General features: G+C 40.2%; 1 protein-coding gene across 1 annotated transcript in view; it reads right to left on the minus strand.

The window, feature by feature from the left end:
• Window positions 1-10027: 10027 nt before the first annotated feature.
• The window catches only part of ADCY8 (adenylate cyclase 8), a 126706-nt gene continuing 114572 nt past the window's right edge, over window positions 10028-22161 (minus strand). Inside the window, 3 exon segments of the mRNA XM_074146034.1 lie at window positions 10028-10602; window positions 12100-12214; window positions 16568-16660. Of these exon segments, the coding sequence (XP_074002135.1) occupies window positions 10115-10602; window positions 12100-12214; window positions 16568-16660 (696 nt within the window). The 3' untranslated portion in view covers window positions 10028-10114.

The following is a 22161-nucleotide window of genomic DNA, read 5'->3' on the forward strand; positions in this document are numbered from 1 at the left end:
AGGTAATGCCAAGTGTGGGAAGTTTCATCTGCTAAATTTGTTTTATGTGAATGTGTATACAAGTATTTCAGCACCAAACTTGATGTGATGCAGCCAAATGCTATAGCAAAGGTGAGGAAATGTATCTGTTATGATCTGATTGTTCTAGAAAAAAAGCTCTTCAACTTTAACAGTCCCTAATGTGCTTTGGCAACCACAGTAATGAACATCACACTCTTGAGAGCTTGAAAACAGCAGGAGTACAAGATTCAACATAAAGAGTACCAAGACTATTTCCTAGAGTGGCCTTTCAATACTGGTAGGATCGTGATCATGAGGAAAAGTTGACAGCAAAGATCAGATTAGGAGGAAAATTCACAAGGATGTCTGAGATGCCAGAAGCCACTTTGTACTGTTTGGCTTGGGAAGAAAGGTCTCAGTTGAGCTGGTTGATGTTCCAGTAAAACTTTGGGCTTATTTATTCCTATGGATCTCCAATGCATCTCTCTGTGACTGAGATTTGCATTAGAAGACTAGAGGCCTGAACTGATTAAGGAGTCTTCAGATGCAATTGGGAGGAATTAGGTTCCCATGAATGCTTGAAGAAGTTTAATGTATGTGTTTTCCACTGAGGAAAGTCTTTGTTATCCCCCTGGTTGGGACAGAAATTGGACGACTTGGTAGACAGACAAGCTTCAGGTTAAAAAGCAAACAAGGATTAAAAGCAAAGAAAGTCAGAAATAAAAGTTAGTTTTGTGCTGGGCCATAAAACTCACTTATTTAGATTATCTAACCATAGGTACTTTCAGTGCAAGATAATAAAAACCTTGGTCCATGGACATAAGTTGCAGAAGGACTGTGCCCACAGGCAATGTCCATAGCTCTGTATACACGGTCCCTGCATCTCCTTGTGGTGGCATCGTGAAGAGGCTACCTACACAAAAGCAGCTTCTGGCTGGGTCGTGATAAGCAGGTTGGATTTATCCTGAGCAAGGTATTCCCTGCTATGGAAGTCAAAATTATTAACTTGGTCAGCTCTGTGTACTTCATCTTTTTTGTCTCTCAGGCCAAGATTTTCATCCTGCCTGCAGGTACAGAAAGATATTGCTGAGCCATTTGTAGTTGTTTCAGGTTTTAAATGCTTTCTTCTTCTTTCAAGCAGTAAAAAGTGGCCTTCTGCCAAAGAAATACAATCTTAAGTTTTCTAGGTAAATGAATCTAAAAAGAGAGATTCATGATTCCCCCACAAGCTGTCACACCTTGCATCTTTTCACCCATCTTTCCAAGACAAAGGAAAGAGATTGGAAGTAAAGATGTGTCTATAGTCTGCTGCAGCTGAAACCTCAAACAAGTTAGGAAACAAACTCATCCCTTTTCAGAACATTTATTTGGACACCACATCACCGTCAACCCTCTGAGCTGCACTTGCTGGTGTTTTCCGTGAGTCACAATGGCACCAGGACACCATGAATAGGTGTCCAGTAAAGTACTTTCCGGTTGTCTTTTAGAAGCTTCTCCTCTGCCTCAAAAATATCATTCAAGCCTGCTAGATGCATTAGGAAAAGACTAAACATCAGAATTTGTGGAATAAATTACATAAAGACATCCAACAGAAGGGAATCATGGTGCATGACAACTTGGACATGTTTATAATTACAAATTATTTTTTTTTTTTAACAGATCCTGAGCAGTTTAGGAGCATTCAACTGTTCTCCTTCTATTTAGATGCTGCTGAAAATTCCTTCCCAATCTAACCCATGTGAAATCCTCATTTCATGCCCCTAAGCAGGATGCTATGTCTTTAAGCAGTCTGCCCTGCCCTGAAACTATCCCTGCTCTGAAATACCTGGGTGGACTCAGTTTTAAAAGGCTTGAAGTATGCTGGAAACTCTGCTCCCTTCTCCTGAGGCACCAGAAAAGAGAACAGTGTGACCGGTGTGTGCGCTGCGGTGATACGCTATTAATAATTCAAAGCAGCCGGGGCTTTTATTCTGCCTTGCCATTGTTACTTTCCAGTACAAATCTCTCGCCTCTGTTATTTGGTGGGAACTACTAGTCCAAGTGAAATGTTAGGATTTAACTTATTCTCATCTTGGGGACAGAATTAGGTAACACTGCATTTTGGGGAGGGAAGAGGAAAAATTCTTCATGTCAGCCTTTGTGAGAAGTTTGAGAAATGCATCATGAATTACAGCTTGCAAATAGGTAATTGGGTTGTTTGGAAGATACTTTCTAAGCATTTAGCATGCCTCTCTTTCTTCCCTCCACACAACTTCAGAAGAAGCTTTTATTTCCATTTTTCTTCTACTGCATCCTGTGTTTTCTATTCAGCAGAGGCTTTTCTGGCTGCGGAACAAAAGCCTCCAGAAGCCTTGTCAGGCTGGGTATCGTACGTACGTAATATCCTATGCTTATATAAAAATGACAGGGAGACAGCATGATAAAAATCTACTCTTGCAGTGAGCTCTTCATCCATTTAACTCAAGGCAACATTTTTACTTATAAGGGAAAGTACAAACACCCTCATTACATCCAAGGTCACACAACTCAACTACCACAAAGATTTCCCGAGATCTCACTAAATCTTCTGTGAATGGAATCCTATTAAGAAACAAATGCTTTTCCCCTGTGGGCCTTACAGCCCTTACTTAGAACAAATGCAATGGGGAGTTTTTGCTCTGAGCACTGGGGTAAATAAGGAGAAACAGCACAGTGAGAGGTAGTGGGGTGGGAATGGTGGAATGCAATTGGAGGAGTAATTCAATTTCTTTCCTGATGCTTGACTACAGAGGTTTTTTTGCTAAAATCAATGAAGCACTTATATAAGTGATAGGGAAGTTAAATAGCTTGGCAGAGTGTCTGCCAGTGAGCTGAGCCACTGGTTTGCAGCACCTCCAGTGCCTTCCACAGGGGGAGACATGTAACAAATTATGTTTTTTTCCAGACTCTGAACCAATGCATGAAATGGGAAAGGTTTACCTTCCTCATCTTCAATCAGTACTAGCAAGAGCTGTGAAACATTCCCAGGACTGAAGATTTTGCCTCCTGTTTTGGTTGTTTATCTCAGTGGTGAAGAGAGAATGCCAAATTCATGGACTTAGAAAAAAAAATATCTTGAAATATCCAGTCTGACTGTTGGGACTTCACAGAATGTTGAAAGCCTCATTCTTCCCCTATCAGTGGACTCAGGCACTTGTATTTGAATAAGGCATACATAATTTCCACAAAGGTCTCTATAATCTTGTTTTAAACTCTTCAGGAGATAATAGATTCACTGTTTTTCATGGTAGTTTGTTCCAGTGGTTAATCATATTTGCTGTCAAAAGTATGTGCTTTATTTCCAATTTGACCTTGTTTAACTTCCCATCATCATTTTTGTTCTTCTTTTCTTCACTAGCTTAAAGATGTCTGAAGAAACTACTATTTTTGGCCCATGAAAGTTTTCATGTATTGGAATTAAATCAATTAACTCCAGCAAAGACTTCATTTCCATAAACCACATTGCCTGACTCAGTACTGTCACTGACCTCCAGCAGAGTTTTTATGAACCCATTTTTGTCAACTCTGACAGCTAGAGATCACAACACAGAGCAGCTAAGACTACTACAGAACTGTGAACCAGGGCTGAAAGAGACTGACATCTAATATGGACTTACGCAGAAGACAGCTGTCCAAATCTGAAGTTATGACCCTGAGCAAAGGTGATGATGGTTGTTTTCTAGATGTAGTGGTGTCTACCTCAGAGGAACAACTCTGGTTGGATACCAGTCACTGCTCCAAAGACAGATTAGGAGGTTTTTTTTTGTTGGGTTTTTTTGTTTATTTATTTTGTGGGGTTTTTTTTGTTTGTTTTTTTGACTGGTAATTACTTAACTATTGGGACATGGAGCAAAACCAACTTCTTCCCAATTGTGTTGGTGCTGAGATACAATACTTTCTGACATCCAAAAGACATATTCCAGAATGGGTTTTAAAAACAAAAAGATAATAGATTGGAGCTGTAAGGATGCTTTTCGGACTCTTAATCAAAGAATACAGATTAGAGTATGGCTAATTGCCTGAAAGTGGAAGTTCACATTGCAGCTGTTGCCATCAATTTTTTCTCTTGTTTGTTTATCAGGTGATGCTCCACAAGAGAGAATACAAAAGCCTGGGTTTCTATACCTAGCCAAGACTGGCTAATGTCAATATGTTTTGCATAGGAATACAGCTTAAACATGGAGGAAGCAATGAATGTGAACATAAAATCTGTGAAACTGTGTTCTAGGAGCAATGAGTGATACTGGTGCTCACCACGTTCACTGTAAGTTTGAAGCTGAAAATAAAATCTTGACTTTTACCTGTAAAGTTCAAAATAGCTTGGAACTTGTTTCATGGAGAATTTTTCTTCTTTCACATCATTCTTAGGCCCATGAATGCAGTTCTGCTCTAGTCCTCTAACTCTAATTGTAATGGGAGCAGACAGATCTCCTTGCAAGCATGCCGTATATGAACCTTTCAGTTCATAGGGCTGAGGGTGGAATAACTCTGGGAGGGAAATATGGTGGAGATCCTTAAGCTGCAATGGACACATGATCAACTTCATCTGAGAGGGTAAGAAGGCGGCACATTGCTTAAGTTGATTTTTAAGTATTGGGCATGGGTGTGTTTTTTATTTCAGAATAAATTCCGAATGGATAAATAAAATGGAAACTATGAAAATACAGATTTCTGTTTGTTCTGCAGGAAGCCATGTATAAAAAAAAACCCCAAACCCATAAAAGTATTTGTTGGAGATGGTTCCATAAAAACTTGCCTGCTAACATCCGTACAATAGTTTCTGAGAGCTAATGGGTCCTGCCAAGTTAATTGCCAGGAAAGGGGGAATTTAATGAGGCAGCAGGTAACTGCATATGGCAGCGTCAGCTGTGGCATAGGGGAGATATTCCCTGTGCCCTCATTACCCTGTGAGCAGGTCTGGGACAGCCAAGCTGCTGAGTGGCCATTATAACAACTTGCAGGTAACTAGGCTGTTAACAAAGAATGAGCTGTAAAGGCAGCATCTTGACTTACTTACTTTGAGGGATAGGTCCTGCTAGGGTCTTCTTCCCACTCTCATTCACATGAGAAAAGCATTAGGCTACAGCTCCCAACCTACCTAAGACCCTGGTCTTACTTTTCTCAGGAATAAGGCCAAGGGGAAACAGCTGGTACCACTGTGACTTCTGGTCTTAACCATACAAAGTGCGTTGACCCCAGAGATGAGGATGTGACTCCTGCCTCCTGGATGGAGCTTTAGAGCATCGTTTTGGGCACATCCAGAGGAGGTAATCACTCATATGAAGCAAAATTACTTGGTGATTTATAGAAACTTCAAAAACTGACAGCCTTAATGATAGTCTTTGTGAGGAAAAATGAGTAGGAAGAAGCTGTTGTATTTTTATTATTTTAAGTAACTGATGAGTTAATTTAAATGATACTTAATATCCTGTTTCTGTGAAAATATCCCATGTCACTGCTGCTAGGAGTGGGCTTTGCAATCAAAAGTAATTTCACAGGTATGTCGTTTGTTTTAGAACCTTAGATTTTCAGCAAACCTGCTGAGATTTCTTTTTCTCCATGTGGCAACAGTAGTGCTTTTTTTTTTTTTTTTTTTTAAATATTGCAAAGCTGAAGGTGGCACTGATGTCAAGACCCTCAAAAGCTACATGGACTATGAAACAGAGAGATGTTCAGCATATCAATATAAACATATTTATCAGCCAGAAAAAAACAACTTGGGCTGAGGGAGATCTGGGTCAGGAGAAGTAGCATGAGTGGCATTTTACAGGAGATGCCGTCTAACCAGCCCCGCATGTTGCTGTCATTTTCACACGAAAGAGCTGAATGAATCAGTCTCTGGATAGCTCTGTAACTCTGTCAGCCATTACCTAAAAAAGAGCTTAACGGAAAATGGGCAGAAAAAAAGGTGGGTTTTTTTTTCTTGAAAAAATTGGGCTTATCTACTAAAGTTACGTAAACCAAGGATTTTTTTTTTTTTTTTTTTCTATCAGGATAGCTAATGAAAGTGTTCCTTAAATACTAACTGAACGGCAGTAAGTTTCAAGTGCCTAGAGACATACATATTGAATTTTTATGCCTTCCCTCCCATCTGCTGACTGCTTGTTGTCATACTTTTTTCTCCTCCTCCAGCAAAGCGCAGAGCTGAGGAAACCACAAATGCTTAATTGTGTCACTGCCATTGAGCAACAGAAAAAAGATTGATGGGGAAGTTAATAAGTTGACTGTGCAATTATAATGCTTACCATGTATCACAGACGATGGTTAATGTGGCTATTTCCTGCTCCTCTGATCATTTCACTGCGTGTTCGTCAAGTGAGCTCTGGAGCTGGGCTCTCTCCTCCCTGTGTTGCAGCTTGACAGGACACACGGCTTTGCTGTGTATTTGTATAAACTCCTTGACTCCCATTGCACTTAGTAAAGTCAGCTGAATTTCTGCTAATGAGAAAAGGATTAGATGAGATTTTTATTTTTTTTTTCTTGCTGAGCTTTTAAAAATGTGCGAACGACTGTGAAGTAATCAGGAATGAATTAAAGCTGAGGATAGTGAGTGATATTTCCCCCTGTGTGCAAGGACTATCCTTTGAATTGCTTTTTTTCTCAGTACGCACTTCTAAATGATATCACACTGTTCTCAGATGAGGTAAACTCTCTTCTGTCTTGAGTCTTAATGTGAGCTAGTAGTAGATATCTTGACAGGTATCAGTACCTAGCTGTGACTTTCTGGATATATATTACTGAAATTGGTGAATGGCATAAATTAATCAACACTAAAACCTTTTCATTGTCCTGCAAACAAGCGTTCTTGCCACAGATATGATCTTTGCTGGAATACAGAAGTGATGGTTGCAAATATGCACTTGGAGAAGTACAGAGTAATGATTTTGGTACAGAACTATTGTCCAGATAGTCAATATTCCATCTGCTTTAATGATTAAGAATAAGTACTTCAAAGCTGGCATAAACTGCCCTTGATGTAGTTGATTCTATGTTGCTTTTCAGAGAAGAAAGCTGTGGATTTCAGCCTGTTTGTTTAGAAAACATTTAAGTCAGCAGAGCTTATGGCACGGAGCTTGTTGGAGGGACCGAGGTACAAATTTCTGAGCAAGCAGCTGGCTGCTATTTGTTTCTGTAGTGCACATTCATAGAAATAAATAAGGTGACATCAAAGAGTATCGTCAGCTTCTGCCAAGGTGTTCTCTTCCTAATAGGGAAAATCTAGCAAAGCTCTCAGTATTGGCTGGCTGGTTTGGCCAAAGAGTTACAATATCACAGCAATTTGCCTTTATTAACCCAGGCATCCATGTTTCAGAGGATATTAACCAGGTGGTTTGGCTTTATAGGTCCTTCTTGTATGAGCAATTCTACCCTCTGTGAGCAAGAAACCCTGCAGATAGAGTTGTGAGGGAAAGCTGAATACTCTAATGGTACCATGAAGTCATGGAGTAAAACTAGAAGACTTGAGAGCATAAATAATAGCTGCTGCTCCACTGAAAACAGATGCTACAATGAGGAATAACGTTGTTGAACCTTTAAGGTCATCAGACTTGGAAAAGGCACAAGCAGTGTAATTGCTGGGGTGATAAATAGCTATCTAGTGTAGACAAATAGTCCCAAGCAGGGATTTACCTGCGGCAGTCACAGGTGAAATTCCTCACTAAAGAATTATTCATGGCAATGAGCTGATTTAGCAAACTCTTTATCTGGTTAATACAGAAGCAGGCTTCATTAGCAGCCAATTTTGCTTGGGAACACAGTTATGCTAATGGGGATTTTGAGAGGGATAACACAGAAAACCATCCCTGTCTGTGATAAGAAGCAGGAGATTTGGGCCTGTGCTAAGAAGCAGTGAAGTTGCCCTCCCAGCTCCAGCCTCCAATCCTGTTATCTAGTTAACACCTTCCATTCACTGCTAATTGTCATTGCAGAGGTTGGCAGCAGTGGTGAGAATTAGAAAACCAGTTCAGCTGGGATATTAGCAAGAATCAAATGTTTAGAGAACCAGAAGTGAACCCATCCAGCACAGAAATAAGCTTCGAAGGAGAGGACAGCTGTTAACGAGCTATTTAAACCAGCCAAATCTTTCTTCTTTAGTGCCTCAAATACCACTGTAATTGTGAAATTAATTTAACTGCTTCGGATGCTAGCCCTTCCTTGTCTTCATCTTCTACAGTATCAGCACTGCCCTGGGTGAGCTGAGGGGCTTAGCTTTCCCTGTGTGGCATTAAAAATGATATTTATGGGGGTTCAAAGGAGCAATGAATTCAGAATGAGAGCTCAGTTACTGGCAGCATCACCACTGGGTGTAACGTTTCAGACTGCTCTTTGCTCTCTGTGCTCAGACCCATCGTTCAGTGACGCAATTTTCTGTGGAACTTATTTGGTCATTTTTATTATTTTCAATTTCTGAAGATGAGCCTCAGCTGATTAAATTTTGCCCCACAAGCCCATTCATCAGGTTGTTTTACAATGAAAAGTATTAATTTTATCTTACTATAATTAAACACTTTTACATTTTGGTGCCTCTTTTCTTAGTAAACATTAGTGTCTTATAAAATGTAGGAATCAAGATCTCCTAACCGTATTGGCCATCTTTTAAAAATGTGCCTGATCCAGTGGTGATGCCCCCAAGAAACCCCAGTTTTCGTTAAGGACCAGGTAACACACTGCAAAAAAGCAAGACCTGAATTTACAAAGAATCCGAATGTTGCACTGTATTGGTTGTGTGAGGTCTCATCTGGGGATTTCTGTGTGATTACAGGTTCTGCTGCTTCCATCTGTGATTTACTTTAAAGATAACATTTACTGAGACAAAACCAGCTCCTTCGAGCATACAGACTTGATGAGAGGTTCATTTGTGCACTTTATAGCTCAGTGTGAGTCATGGCACCGATACATATAGGAACCCGTGCTATATATTTAGTGTTTCCAAGGCAAAGTTGATTCTCCATCCCCCAAAAAGTTATCCTGCTTTTGATGCAGGACTTGTAACACCTAGGTGTGCCATTGTAGCATCCCAGCTGTGTCTGTGCTGGCACACAAATAATTTGGGGTATTGTCAGTCTTGGCCTCTCCTCTTCTTGAGGCAAATGAGCAGGAGTTTAGAAGTGAGCATCATCTCCTACTGTACTTCAGCACATACTCATTTTACAGCCTCACACAACCCTCTTTTTGGTAAGAACTCAGACTGGTGATGGGGCTAGGAGCTAAGCTCTGGAAAGTGACTCCAGAGAATTTGATTAGTTTCTTGACTGGACAATAGACTCAGTAAAAGGCTCCAGACATGTCATTTAAGGTTTAATTCTGCCATCTGTTCATAGGTGTCTTGTGCAGGTGAAGATACCATAATGCATTTGAGCCCTCCATGGCACCGACAGATAAGACAGAGTGCCTACAGGAGAATCTTGACCTCCTGGCTTGGGTACAAGAGGTTAGGTGGATATCAACATGTGATTTATCTGTCTACACTGCAGTTACCTGCATGTAAGGAGGACACCTTAGGCTATTTTAAGAGCCCATAGCCAGTGGACTCAATGGAATCAGTGGGCTTAGGGCAAGATCCATCCCTTCTATCTCCCAGATCCTCACATCTGGGCAGAGAGCAAACCTTAAAATCCTTTGGCTGTATTGACTAGCTTTTCCCTGGCTCTTATGGAGAGCAGGCAACTAGCTTAGATGCATATAACTCTACTTGAAGGCAACTAAATGTGAGAAGAACATACTCAATCTTCTTATGTCTTTGCTTTCACCCAGAACGTGTGGGCAGTATTCCCTCCTTTCCCTATAATTAACTCCGTACACAATTTATGTTCTAAAGCCCTCCAGTCAGGGGGTTTATTCTTGCCTCTTTCTGCAAGTAGCTGGCTCAGCAGAGTGGTGGCCTACAGCTACTATGTCTGCACGTTCAGAGGTTAATCACAACATGGGGAAGGAATGCTGGCACCATTCGCTAAAATGTAGGAATTTGAATCTCATCAAAATATCACACCAGAAAATAATCACACTTCTTCTAAAAAAAATTAAACCCTTTTTATTTGTATATTTATTTTTATATATAAAAGAAATACAAAAAAAAAGAACACAAACAAAATGCTGATTATGGCAATTCAGTTTTGTCAGCCCCCTCTGCCTGGGCTGCTGCCTCAGGTCCACCGGGAGTGAGCAAAGTCCTCCGGTTGTAATGTCCTTTTATGATTCCAGAGTTATTGTTCTCATTAAGGATTTGCTTCTGTTTTTGCCTGTTAAGAGACTGTACAAGTCCTAATACAACAGCTGCTAGTGAATACTGTCCAGTCAGTTTTCTTGGTTGCAAGATTAAAGGATTTGGTTGAACTCTTCCTAGAAGAAAATATGTTTTGATTTTTCCTTCCTGTTCACTGATACCTTTGACATAAATCTCTCCTCGGTAGTCGAAGGCAAATCCCCGGTCCTTCAGGATCAGATACGTTTCTTCAGGCACTTGTATTCTGTCACTAACACCTGTGCTGTCCATTCGACTTGCTAAATTAACCGTTTTGCCCCAGATATCATATTGGGGTTTCTTAGCACCGATAACTCCCGCAACAACAGAGCCATGGCTAATCCCTATTAAAAAAATAAAATAAAATAAAATATTGAGAAGAGATACTCATACAGGAATGTCTGAAAACTGCATTTGCACTTAAGAGCCAGATGAAGCCTGGTTCATATACACGTTATCTCTAAGCTTAAGGAAGAGGTGTGTATACAAAGAAAGTAAGAAAAAAAAAAATCCAGAAAAGCTAGAAAACATGAAAAGTGATATCCACAGAGTTATTTTACAGGACACCAGTCACAGTGGAACCACGGTTCTTATGTATCGTGTATTCTGCACACTATTGCTAAAGCTTCTGCAAACTGATACTTACGTAGTAGGAAAGATCTCTCTGGAAGGATCTTTCTGGGTTTATACTTGTTGAAGGCAACCTTCTTAGTGCTATATAGTCAAGAAATTAGATTCTCATGTTCCATGAAATGAAAATATTAAAGTATTCTGCCAAGTTATTGAAAGACTGTGTCTTTTAAGATTGTTGCATAAACTCAAGACAACTAATAATATAGAAGAGACTATTTTTTTCTACAGCAGTGATTTAAGAATACATTTAGTGGTAGTGAAAGGAACATCTTTGGGAAAGGCTCTTAGTTATTTAGATTTTTTTTTTAAGGAATATTTTTTTAAAATTGGTAATAGAAATTATTTCCAAATATCTTTGTATTCATGCTCTATGAAATCTTTGCAAGTGATCCACACTTTCTAAGGGTGGATGCATGTTCCCTGAGAAATCTTGGGAACTGAGAGTTTTCTGTTCAAAACTGTTAGGAAGTGCAGATCACAGACAGTGATGTTGCAACTCTCCGTGTTGTGACTAATGAACATACTTCAGCTTTTATATGGCAGGGTTATCTATAAAGGACACATGTTTCTTCCAGGTGGTTTTTGGTTTTGGTCAGTGATCCAGTTAACACGAGAAGCCATCAGATTTACTCGTGCTACATGCCATACATTCAGGCCATCTTTTCACGTCCCATCCTACAAGCCATGCAGGATAGTAGGTTCCCCATCACAGCAATTTAAACCTGCTGCCACTGGGACAGGTCAGATCTGAATTGGAATTAAATTTTTGTGCAAAACCAAGGTACTACACACAGGGTTTAGGGTAAGCTACTATTACCCCTTTACTGAAGATAAATCTAAGACAAGGAGGTAAATCTGAGACTATGCAAGCCAGTGTCAAGCTTGGGGGCAGGTCTGGGCCCTTTTTGTGTTATACCTATGGGGTCTTGGCCAGATTTTTTAAAGACAGTAGCTTAATTATGGTACCCATTCACAATTCATTAAGCCTTAGAACTCCTGCAGCCCTCAAATGAGAGCCCATATTCTGCAAATGGAGTATTTCTTATTTCTAACTCTGCCTGGGATAAAGCACATTTGAAAACAGAGGGTACAGTATTTGGAGGCTCTTAAATTGTACATATCCTTGCAATGTTCCTGGGGTGCACTTACAGGGTTGGGTCCTTGCAGACAAGATCCCATTTTAACTCTCATGATTGACCTATGCTTACCGATACGGAGTTCAAAGTTGTTAAATGAATGCTTGTTGATCTCCTGTATGCTTTCATTCAGAGCTATGGAGAAGTCGGCCAGAGCACACAAATGCCCCCATTTGTCTTCACATTGCTGAGAAGTAAGTTATAAATCAATGTTAGAAAAGTTTTGCATTTTCTCAATTCTCACCCATCCTTACCAAGTATATGAATTTGAAATTTGTAAGAACAGTCTCAACATACTAGATCTAAGAGAGGTAGGTTATTATCAACAGTAATGTTTCCTATTTATATTCCATCACTAGTATACCTGGATACAGACAAGCTTAGTGTGAAGTACCAAAGAAAGTAATTTCCTGTCAGTAATCTGAGAGGCAATCATGGGAATTAATAAAGCATGTGAATTCTACCTAAGCCTAAGAAAGACAGTATAAAAGAGGATTGAGATAGCTCAGGTGCAAGGGACAAAAACTAGTGAGAACCAGGGATGACCCTGTAAGCAAGAAGTAGAGCAAAAGAAGTGAAAGATATAATTGTCCTTTGCTGAAACTGTCTCCCAGGAAAAGCACCAAGTCCAGTGCTCCCAGGGATGGAATAGTGACAGGAACAAAAGGGCAAGCCAGGCAACCTGGGACCTGTTAAGTGGGAGAGAAAAGGCTACAGAATACTGTAGATCATTGATCGCCTCTGCTTAGAGCAGTCAAGTCACTCCCTGCTCCTTTCCCTCTGTTTCCATTCCTACAGGGCAGTCGATATACAGATGGGGACCAGGAGTGGATTTTAGTCTTCCCAGAACACAAACAGAGCAGATGATGGGGCAGGGACTCTCAAAGGAGGACAGGGAACTCCTTAATTGTTTCTCTGAGTAGGCAGTGAAGTAACCGACAGCCCTGGTTTTGTCCCAATACTGATATGATGTCATCTCATCTATTCTGAAGCCAGGTAATTCTTTCATCAAATTTCCAGTCCATAGGAATGAAGCATTGCAAGCCCTACCCTGGGTCATACAGTCCAGCCATTTGCAATTTCCATCATCCTCAGTGTTTAATACTGAACATAAGCATCTCCCTGGCATCACCCTGTTCTGTTCACACCGTGCTCAGTCCTTGTCCTCAGCCTCATTCAGTTCACTGCATGCCAACCTCCGTCAGCAGCCCTCACCTCCTAGATGCTGACAAGGTGATAGACATATATGGAGGAAGATAAGTATATTTAGAATATACATAACAGTTCCATTAGGCTATTATAGTTCTAGAAAAAGGATGAATTAATCAGTCTTGGAAATGCAGCAAAGATTTTTCTTCCTTTAAATTTTTACCCACATCAATAGTCAAAAGAAGTGGTTAGGAGTTGTGTAGCTATAATCAGCTACCTCCCTGATGTTAAGGCCTTCTTTGCTCATCTCTGCACAGAAGCATTTTGAGTTGGAACTAAAAAAATATCTCATGTGTGTCTAGTTTTGTGGATTTCTAGCTGTCAGCATCACTTGTTACTCTGTAGGTGGGAGATGCTCAGCTAGTTACACTCCACATGTTTTATAATATATTCTAAACAAACAATGGAAATTTTCTAGTTTATAAAGCTTACGCTAATCTGGCTGCTTCTTTTCTGGCACTTGCAATCAACGTGGGCAGATCTGATTCCCACTCAGTGGTTGATCTGGGGCAGCACACCATTTTTTGTGCTGCTCTTCCTTGGGGAGAGGCACCAGTTGCTAAGCAAGACAGATTTCAGCAACAGCTGACTTTTTGCTGGATGGTATTTTAGAGCCTCATCTTATTCCTTTGGAGACCCTGTTTCCAGGCATATTCTTGGGTGTAATTATGAATTAATTTCTCTCATTTGATTTATCTGAGGTTTATGGCTGTGACTGTGCATGTGTCTTCTGTGGCTGATTTTTCTCTCAGCTTGGTTTGCATTCTGCAAGCGAGGGCAACATGCAGACTTCTGGCTGTATGATGTTCTTCAGAGTGGGATCAGCAGAACTGTTACCTGTTTAGGAGACTGGTTGACAGAGTCCCTTGAGAGGCAGTCCTGAAGGGGAAAGAAGTCCAGGAAGGCTGGACATTCTTTAAGAATGGAGTTTTAAAGGCACAGGAGCAGGCCGCCCCTATGTGCCGAAAGATAGAATCATAGAATTGTTTAGGTTGGAAGGGACCTTTAAGATCATCTAGTCCAACCATCAATCTAACTCCGATTAAAAAAAAAAGTCACTAAACCATGTCACTAAGCACTATGTCAACCCGTCTTTTGAATACCTCCAGGGATGGTGACTCAACCACTTCCCTGGGCAGCCCATTCCAATGCTTAATAACCCTTTCAGCATAAAAATTTTTCCTAATATCCAATCTGAACCTCCCCTGGCACAACTTGAGGCTGTATCCTCTTGTCCTATCACCTGTGACTTGGGAGAAGAGACTGACCCCCACCTCTCTACAGCCTCCTTTCAGGTAGTTGTAGAGAGCAATAAGGTCTTCCCTCAGCCTCCTCTTCCTCATACTAAACAGTCCCAGCTCCCTCAGCTGCTCCGCATAAGACTAGTGCTCTAGACCCCTCATCAGCTTCATTGCCCTTCTCCGGACACGCTCCAGCACCTCAGTGTCTTTCTTGCAGTGAGGGGCCCAAAACTGGACACAATATTTGAGGTGGGGCCTCACCAGTGCCAAGTGCAGTAGGAAAATAACTTCCCTAGTCCTACTTACCACATTATTTCTGATACAAGCCAGGATGCTGTTGGCCTTCTTGGCCACCTGGGCACACAGCAGTCGACCAACACCCCCAGGTCCTTTTCTGCTGGGCAACTTTCCAGACACTCTTACCCAAGCCTGTAGCGCTGCATGGGGTTATTGGGACCCAAGTGCAGGACCCAGCACTTGGCCTTGTTGAACATCATACCATTGGCCTGGGCCCATCAATCCAACCTGTCCAGATCCCTCTGTAGAGCCATCCTCCCCTCAAGCAGGTCAACACTCTCGCCAAACTTTGTGTTGTCTGAGAACTTACCGAGGGTGCACTCAATCCCCTCATCCAGATCACTGATAAAGATATTAAAGAGAACAGGCCCAAATACTGAGCCCTGGGGAACACCACTTGTGACCAGCTGCCAACTGGATTTAACTCCATTCACCACAGCTCTTTGGGCCTCCCCATCTAGCCAGTTTTTTACCCAGGAAACAGTACGCCCATCCCATCTGGCCCCGTAGACTTATGTGTGTCTAAGTTGTGCGGCAGGTCACTATTTCCCCTTGGATTATGGGGGCTTCATTCTGCTCCCCATCCCTATCTTCCAGCTCAAGGGGCTGGGTACCCAGAGAACAATTGGTCTTTTAAAGACTGAGGCAAAGAAGGCATTAAGTACCTGAGCCTTTTCTTCATCCTTTGTCACATGTTTTCCCCTGCATCCAATAAAAGATGGAGATTCTCCTTAGCCCTCCTTTTGTTGCTTATGTATTTGTAGAAACATTTCTTATTGTCTTTTACTTCAGTAGCTAGAATAAGTTCTCGTTGGGCTTTGGCCCTTCTAATTTTCTCCCTTCATAACCTCATAATATCCTTGTAGTCCTCCTGCATTGCCTGCCCCTTCTTCCAAAGGTCACAAATTCTCCTTTTGTGACCCTGAGTTCCAGGGAGCTGGGGTTGTTCAGCCTGGAGAAAAGGAGGCTGAGGGGAGACCTGATCATTCTCTACAACTACCTGAAAGGAGGTTATAGCAAGGTGGGGGTCACTCTCTTCTTCAAAGTAACAAGCGATAAGACAAGAGGAAATGGCCTCAAGTTGCTCCAGGGAAGATTTAGTGTGGATATTAGGAAAAATTTACCAAAAGGGTTATTAAGCATTGGAATGGGCTGCCCAGGGAAGTGGTTGAGTCACCAACCCTGAAGGTATTTAAAAGATGTGTAGATGTGGCACCTGGGGACATGGTTTAGTGGTGGACTTGATAGTGTTCAGCTTAGGGTTGGACTTGATGATCTTAAGGGTCTGTGATTCTATGCTTCAGTTGAACTGATGGGTCTGTTTTCTTTTTGACACATAGTTTATCATGTTGTCTGTAGATATACAGCTGCATCATCACAAAAAAAGTATAAATGTAGCCTTACGCTTGCATAAGTATGCTGTCAATTAATAGATCTGCTCCATAGATTTTTGGAGGCTGTCAGCCAGATTCCAGTCTGAGTTACAGTGGTAACTTTAGAGTATGTCCGAAGATATAGATAGACCTGCTCTAGATTCACATCAGTGTGATTGAAAGGAGATATTTTTTTTCTCTCCTATAAACCTAAATTTGAGGAAAGGATCCATATGGTTCTTGTTCCAAGCACAAGATGGTATTTCAATTCATCAAGAAGTGCAACTGTTCTCTACCAGAAGCCCCAAATGTTTACTTTCTTTTAGAAAACACAACTCTATGAACATCATAAAGATAACACTGATATGAATGATTGGACACACAGAAAATTTTGCTTCTTAAATAAAACTATTCTCTTACCTGTTTTTCAGGTGATAGTCCTGACACGGCCATGTATGTGCTGCCAATTGTTTTAATTTTTTCAATATCTTGAAATCTCTCTTCACCTAGTAACTAATACATATATAAAAAACCTCACTGTTACTTCTGTAATTATTAACGCAAAATGCTTCTACAGATATTGAAATGAAACATTACACTTATGGTATCTTCCAGTTAGTCACGGATGGGTTCTGGGGCACACTGAGCTGGGACTTTTGCAACATCATCTACTCACAGAATGCATTCAAGCTAAAATCTGCTGTGCTCTGTAAAGCTGTTTGGTAAATCACATAATGGATAATTTAAGACATGCATATTCCAGCCTACCTTAAATGCAGATGAGTCCTGTGTTTCCTGAGGTATAATCACTGAAATTCAGTGAAGGCAAACTCTCTGTGTATGTGTGTGTGAATATAAGAAGACTTGATCACTTTTAAGTGTTCTTAAATCTCTTTTGGAGGAACTCAGTTTTGCAAATTAAGTGCTCCTACAGTAACAATTCAGGTGATGAGACCAGTGTTAAAGGGAATTTAATCTACTTAAAATAACCGTTTTAACTATCTTACACAATCAATGGATGGAGGTTGATGCCTCCAAAGAACTTCTATGAGAAATCAAGTCCTCCTGTATCCCATGCTTCCCTCTTCTTACTGTCAGACCTAACACTAGTATGTACTTTGGGTCATTCAGTCTGCATTTATGTATTTTCTCCTTCTACAAAAAACACAGGGAATCAACGGGAAGTGGTAAACACCTGTATCTATTTGGGGTAGCTATAGTAGCCATAAAGAACTTGTCAGATTGAGAATCTGCAAGAGGAAGAATAAATATAGCCTAGTGACTAAAGCACTAAATAGAGTGCAAGTGACAGTTTGGTCCCTGTTCCAAGTCTATGTTCAGAGTTTAATTTAGGACTTTCCACGAAATAGAAACCAGAGCCTTACATTCCTTGAGAGACCTAAGCAGAGTTCAGGTTGTGAACTCTATCAATGGCAGTAGAGCTTTATGTGGAATACGGGCTTGTATCACCTCATCACAGGCTTTGTAAATGTGTATTGTTGATGTTAATGTCAAAATTCCCTGGGAAACTTCATGATAAGCAATATAGTATCTAATAAATTTAGGTACCAATATGTTTAGGCAGCCCTTGAAGAAAAAAAAAAAAAACAGTTCACAGAGAAAAGGATTTTCAAACTTTTAGTTCTAAAAGCTCAACTTAGTTTGGATTTAAATGAAAAAAATTTTTGCTGTGGTCAGGCAAAAAATTAATGAAGCATTTCCCCCTTTTTTTTATACACTGTTATGCATTCTTTTTCCATCTTGTGGGTTTGAGTTTCCTGTCAATTAAAAACTAAAGGGATTATTTCATTCAAAGGGAGAAACATACCAAAGGCATAACATGAAATATCCCCTGCCATTGAACTAACCACAGAGTACGTCAGCCGGAGCGCCGGGGTCTTGGAAGCTTTGCTGTTCACGTACAGATATCGCACCATCTGTCCCTAATGGGAGGCTGCACAGCATTGCGCACAGGGAATACAAAGCCATATGGTTAATGGCTCCCTTCCAAGTCAGGAAAGTCCAAAAACTTGACCTGCTTCTCATTTTTCTTCAGACTACCAGAGAAGCCCATTATCTACATTTCCCTCCTACAAGGGCAGCTCTTCCAACTGCTCTCTTAAAGAAAAAGATCATTGCTTGTAGCTCTGCTTCTGTGAGCAGTCTGAGAGCACCAGGTGTGTGGGCAAGGGGAGAAAATGGTCTTGGTTAAAAACAGCGTATATTTTCATTTCCAGATGGTTGCTGGAAGCAACAGCAAACAGCACAGTAATTTTAAATGTATGATAAATATCTAAAATTACTCTTTTTAAGAAAGAAAGAGCCTATTGCCTGTGAGGCAATTTAGAAGAAATAATCTCAAGTTATCTTTTTTCTTCTCATTCATTATTGTTTTCAAATCTCTATTTTTTTCCTGCTTATCATGTCTGTTAGATAGCTTCTTTTCTTCTTCAAATAATGGTTTATTTCCCACTTGCTTTCTTCACAGGATGATGGATTTTGACATTTGGGAAAGATACTCCAACTCAGTCCTAAATCAGTTGCTATTTGTTATGACATTTTAAATAGGTTTGCTAATTTACCAAGATAGTCCAGGGAACGTTTTCAAACAGTAGAATGTAGTTGGTATCTGAAAAGCAACTGATGGTTTGATGCTGCATTTCATGTACAGCCAAGGTTATATGGAGGTCAGACCCTGGGATATACACATGCAATGAAACATGTACAAAGTAATACAAAAGAGAGTGTTCCGGGACATGGCACACAATTGTAAAGTAATCAGCAGAGTCTGAAAGCAGGATCCTGTGTTCTGTTGAAACCTCTATTTGTGACAACATAATATATTAAAATCTGTTGTCATAAACACTGTGTAAATCACTGCTGGATAAAGAAAATGGGGGGAAATAGAGCCCATGAACTAGAAAGGTCTTATTAAAGCACAAATCCCAACTGTAGCATCACTAAGATACATAAATGGTAGATTAAAAAGGCTAGAAAGAATATTAAATTAAAAAAAAAAATCCTTCAAGACTCATAATCTTCAGGAGAAATGTTCCAATATTATTACTTTGGTGCAACATCTCTAAGAATGGGAGTTTAGCCCTGTATGTGTCTTAAGGCTACAGTCACATAACAAATGGGTAATTTTAAAAGTGGATTTGCAATGTTCATGCTTGGTTCTTGATGTATGAACTGTTCCTGTTAATACCTCCGTGCTTGGGTACAAAATAGGAAATTATATATAACTGTATTCTATAATGATGCTATATGTCAAATGAAAAAAAAAAAAAAAAATCTCTTTTTGTCAGTCCAGAAACCAACACCTCCCATTCTGCCTCAGTCAATAGGAAGCCTGGATAATTTGGAAACGAACAGATTTGTGAGCCATCAGGGAAAAAAAACCCTGGGTAAAGGCTGTGTTTTGAGAAGAGTCAATTACCTACACCCCAAGACTGACTTTTGGACCAGGTTCCCCTGGCTCCCTAAGAAAGACCCAGTCACAACGCAACTCCTCTGTGGGCTCCTACCCCATGCAGATGTTGGTGGCAGGTTCTGTTCCACAGTTCACTATTTTTTGTTTGACTGCCCTTCACTCTCTACCATTCTAACTCTCTCCATTACCTGGAAAACAAAATAGCAGATCTGGATTGTAAGCTTTCTGTTTTGAAGTAACAAGGAAACTCTTCTAAAAGGAAGACAGAAATAACCCAGATCTCCTTCTCATGCACCTATCACATTTTTCAAACTAGGTCAATTTGTATTTTTACCACCACTTTTGTGGACACAGCATCTCTTATTACCTACGTAAGGAAAGGAGGGGACTCACAGTGTGGAATCTGATCTGAGACTAGAAACTCAATTCAGTCATCTAAATGTAGATGTGTCTAGTGTCATCTAGAGCATGCTTCCCTGAAAACTCTCCAGTGACTTGCTCCAGAACAGCATGAGTTTTCTGAGGGTGCATTATGGGACCTGAAAATCCCATGTGGGTGTCTCAAATCACCTAGGATATGATCTCAAAGGTCCCTTCCAACCATGAAGATTCTGTGATTCTATGAAATGGCATCAGGTACCAATGTCTTACACTCCTGTGCTAAGACTTGTACATTTGCGTATCTCTACAGGGGTGTTCACGTGATGCCGAGGAGCAAAGTTTTCCTATGGCTAATGGAGTTGCTCTGCTCTCAACCTGCACATCTGCATGTTTCTTCCAGGGCTGTGTTGAGACAGCAGGCAATCTTGGCAAGAAACATTATGAAAAACAAGGAATAGTGACCTTATGTAGTGTCAATCAATAGTTACATGGCAACTTTACTGGCCCTGAAACATCATACCTGGAATGACTTCTGGTTCCTTTTCCATGGGTAGGATTACTCACTTCATTTGTTCTGTCTGGCTTATCACCTTTCAGATTGCCTAGACAGAATAAACTAATGGCATGACCATGATGGAAGTAGGTTAGCAGTCAGCAGGGGATCACATAATTTCGTTTACTACCCGTACCAAGAACACATCTATTATTCAACTAAACATGTCTGGGGCACAATACAGTCCCTAATTAGGTCCTTTATTAATTACAGAGCAGGTGTTAGGGGCCTGGATGCAATATTGTGTTAGGACTTTTGATGAAAACCTTGTCTTCAGTAATCGCCACAGCAGCAATGGAATTTTGTTGTGAAGATTATATGAGCATGCATGACAAAATATCTTAAATTAATTCATAGCAATAGGTTCTGCATTAAGTTTGAGACATAATAATTTTAATCATATCTGGAAAGAAAAACAAAAATATTAATCAAGAAGCATGCTGACAGCTGTGCAAGATCTCAGAGATAAGAAGTAGGTATTTATACCTATAGGGAAAGCGGTGCAGGAGCTCAGCACGTTACAGAGCTCTTCGCATAGGAGAGTAGTTTTGTTTTCTACTAAAATGCACAGGGATACATCCCCTGTGAATTCTTCCGTTTCTCACTAGTAATTTTAGTATCTGTCTAATCATATGGATAAACTCTCAATTTCTTTGTCTTTCAGAGTTTGGTAATCTTAACCCTGGTCCAGTTTTTGAGAGCTACCACTCTATGAATGTTCCCCATCCAGATGCCCAGGATGAGGAAGGATGAAGGTGCAGTTAGGCTCCTGATCTAGGTCCATATTTAGCTTCTAGCTTCTGGCATGGGGACAGGTATCTTTGTTTTCAAAAAAATGTGGGAAAGTCAATTACCCTTTTGTGCCTTTGTTTTCCACTTATGAAATGAAGATAACATAGCTTCCACCAGAGCAGCAAATTGAAAATAAATTCTTCAAAACTTTTGAGAGGCCTCAGGTACTTGTTGCTCAGGATGAAATAAAAAAAAAAAAAAAGATTTTTTTTTTTCTTAATCTCTTTTTCTCAGTCGTATGCCTTCCACTTTCATCTTTTACTCTAGTATCTTCCTCTAAAGCCCTTAGAGATACTTGCTCTTCAAAGCAAAAAAAAAAAAACCCAAACCAGAACAAAAACTCTAGGCTAGATCCTCAAAGAGAGATAGGTGTTTAAAGTAGGACTGAGGTAGAACTAAATAAATTTAAAAAAAAAAGAAGATTCTGATTCTGAAATCTTCATTCATCTGTATTCTAAACTCTGGAGAAGTCTGAACTCTGCCAGTGCTTTATTTTCCTGGAAAAAAAAATTTCTGCAGGCTTAATCTATGGGCAGAATTCTGGTCCAGATGCAAAGACTTAGTATGCCTTTCTGTCTTCTCTCAAAAACTCAATCTTTTGCACTCTGATAATGCTGTTTGAGTTTACAACCAAAGTGGTAAAAGATGTTATCTTTTTTCAAACCACAACCTAAGTGGAGTTTTTTTCCTTCTCTGTTATAGACAATTGTTCCATGGTTACATAGCTCATGTGGGATGAGAAATCCAGATCCAGCTGCTTTTGAGGGAACAAATTCTGTTTTCTTGAGTTGTATCTTAATTTTAAGATCATCACTCATCACTTCTCCAGTTGATTACCACAATAGAGAAATGAAT

The sequence above is a fragment of the Numenius arquata genome, chromosome 3 (assembly GCF_964106895.1).
Source record: "Numenius arquata chromosome 3, bNumArq3.hap1.1, whole genome shotgun sequence".
NCBI lineage: Eukaryota > Metazoa > Chordata > Aves > Charadriiformes > Scolopacidae > Numenius > Numenius arquata.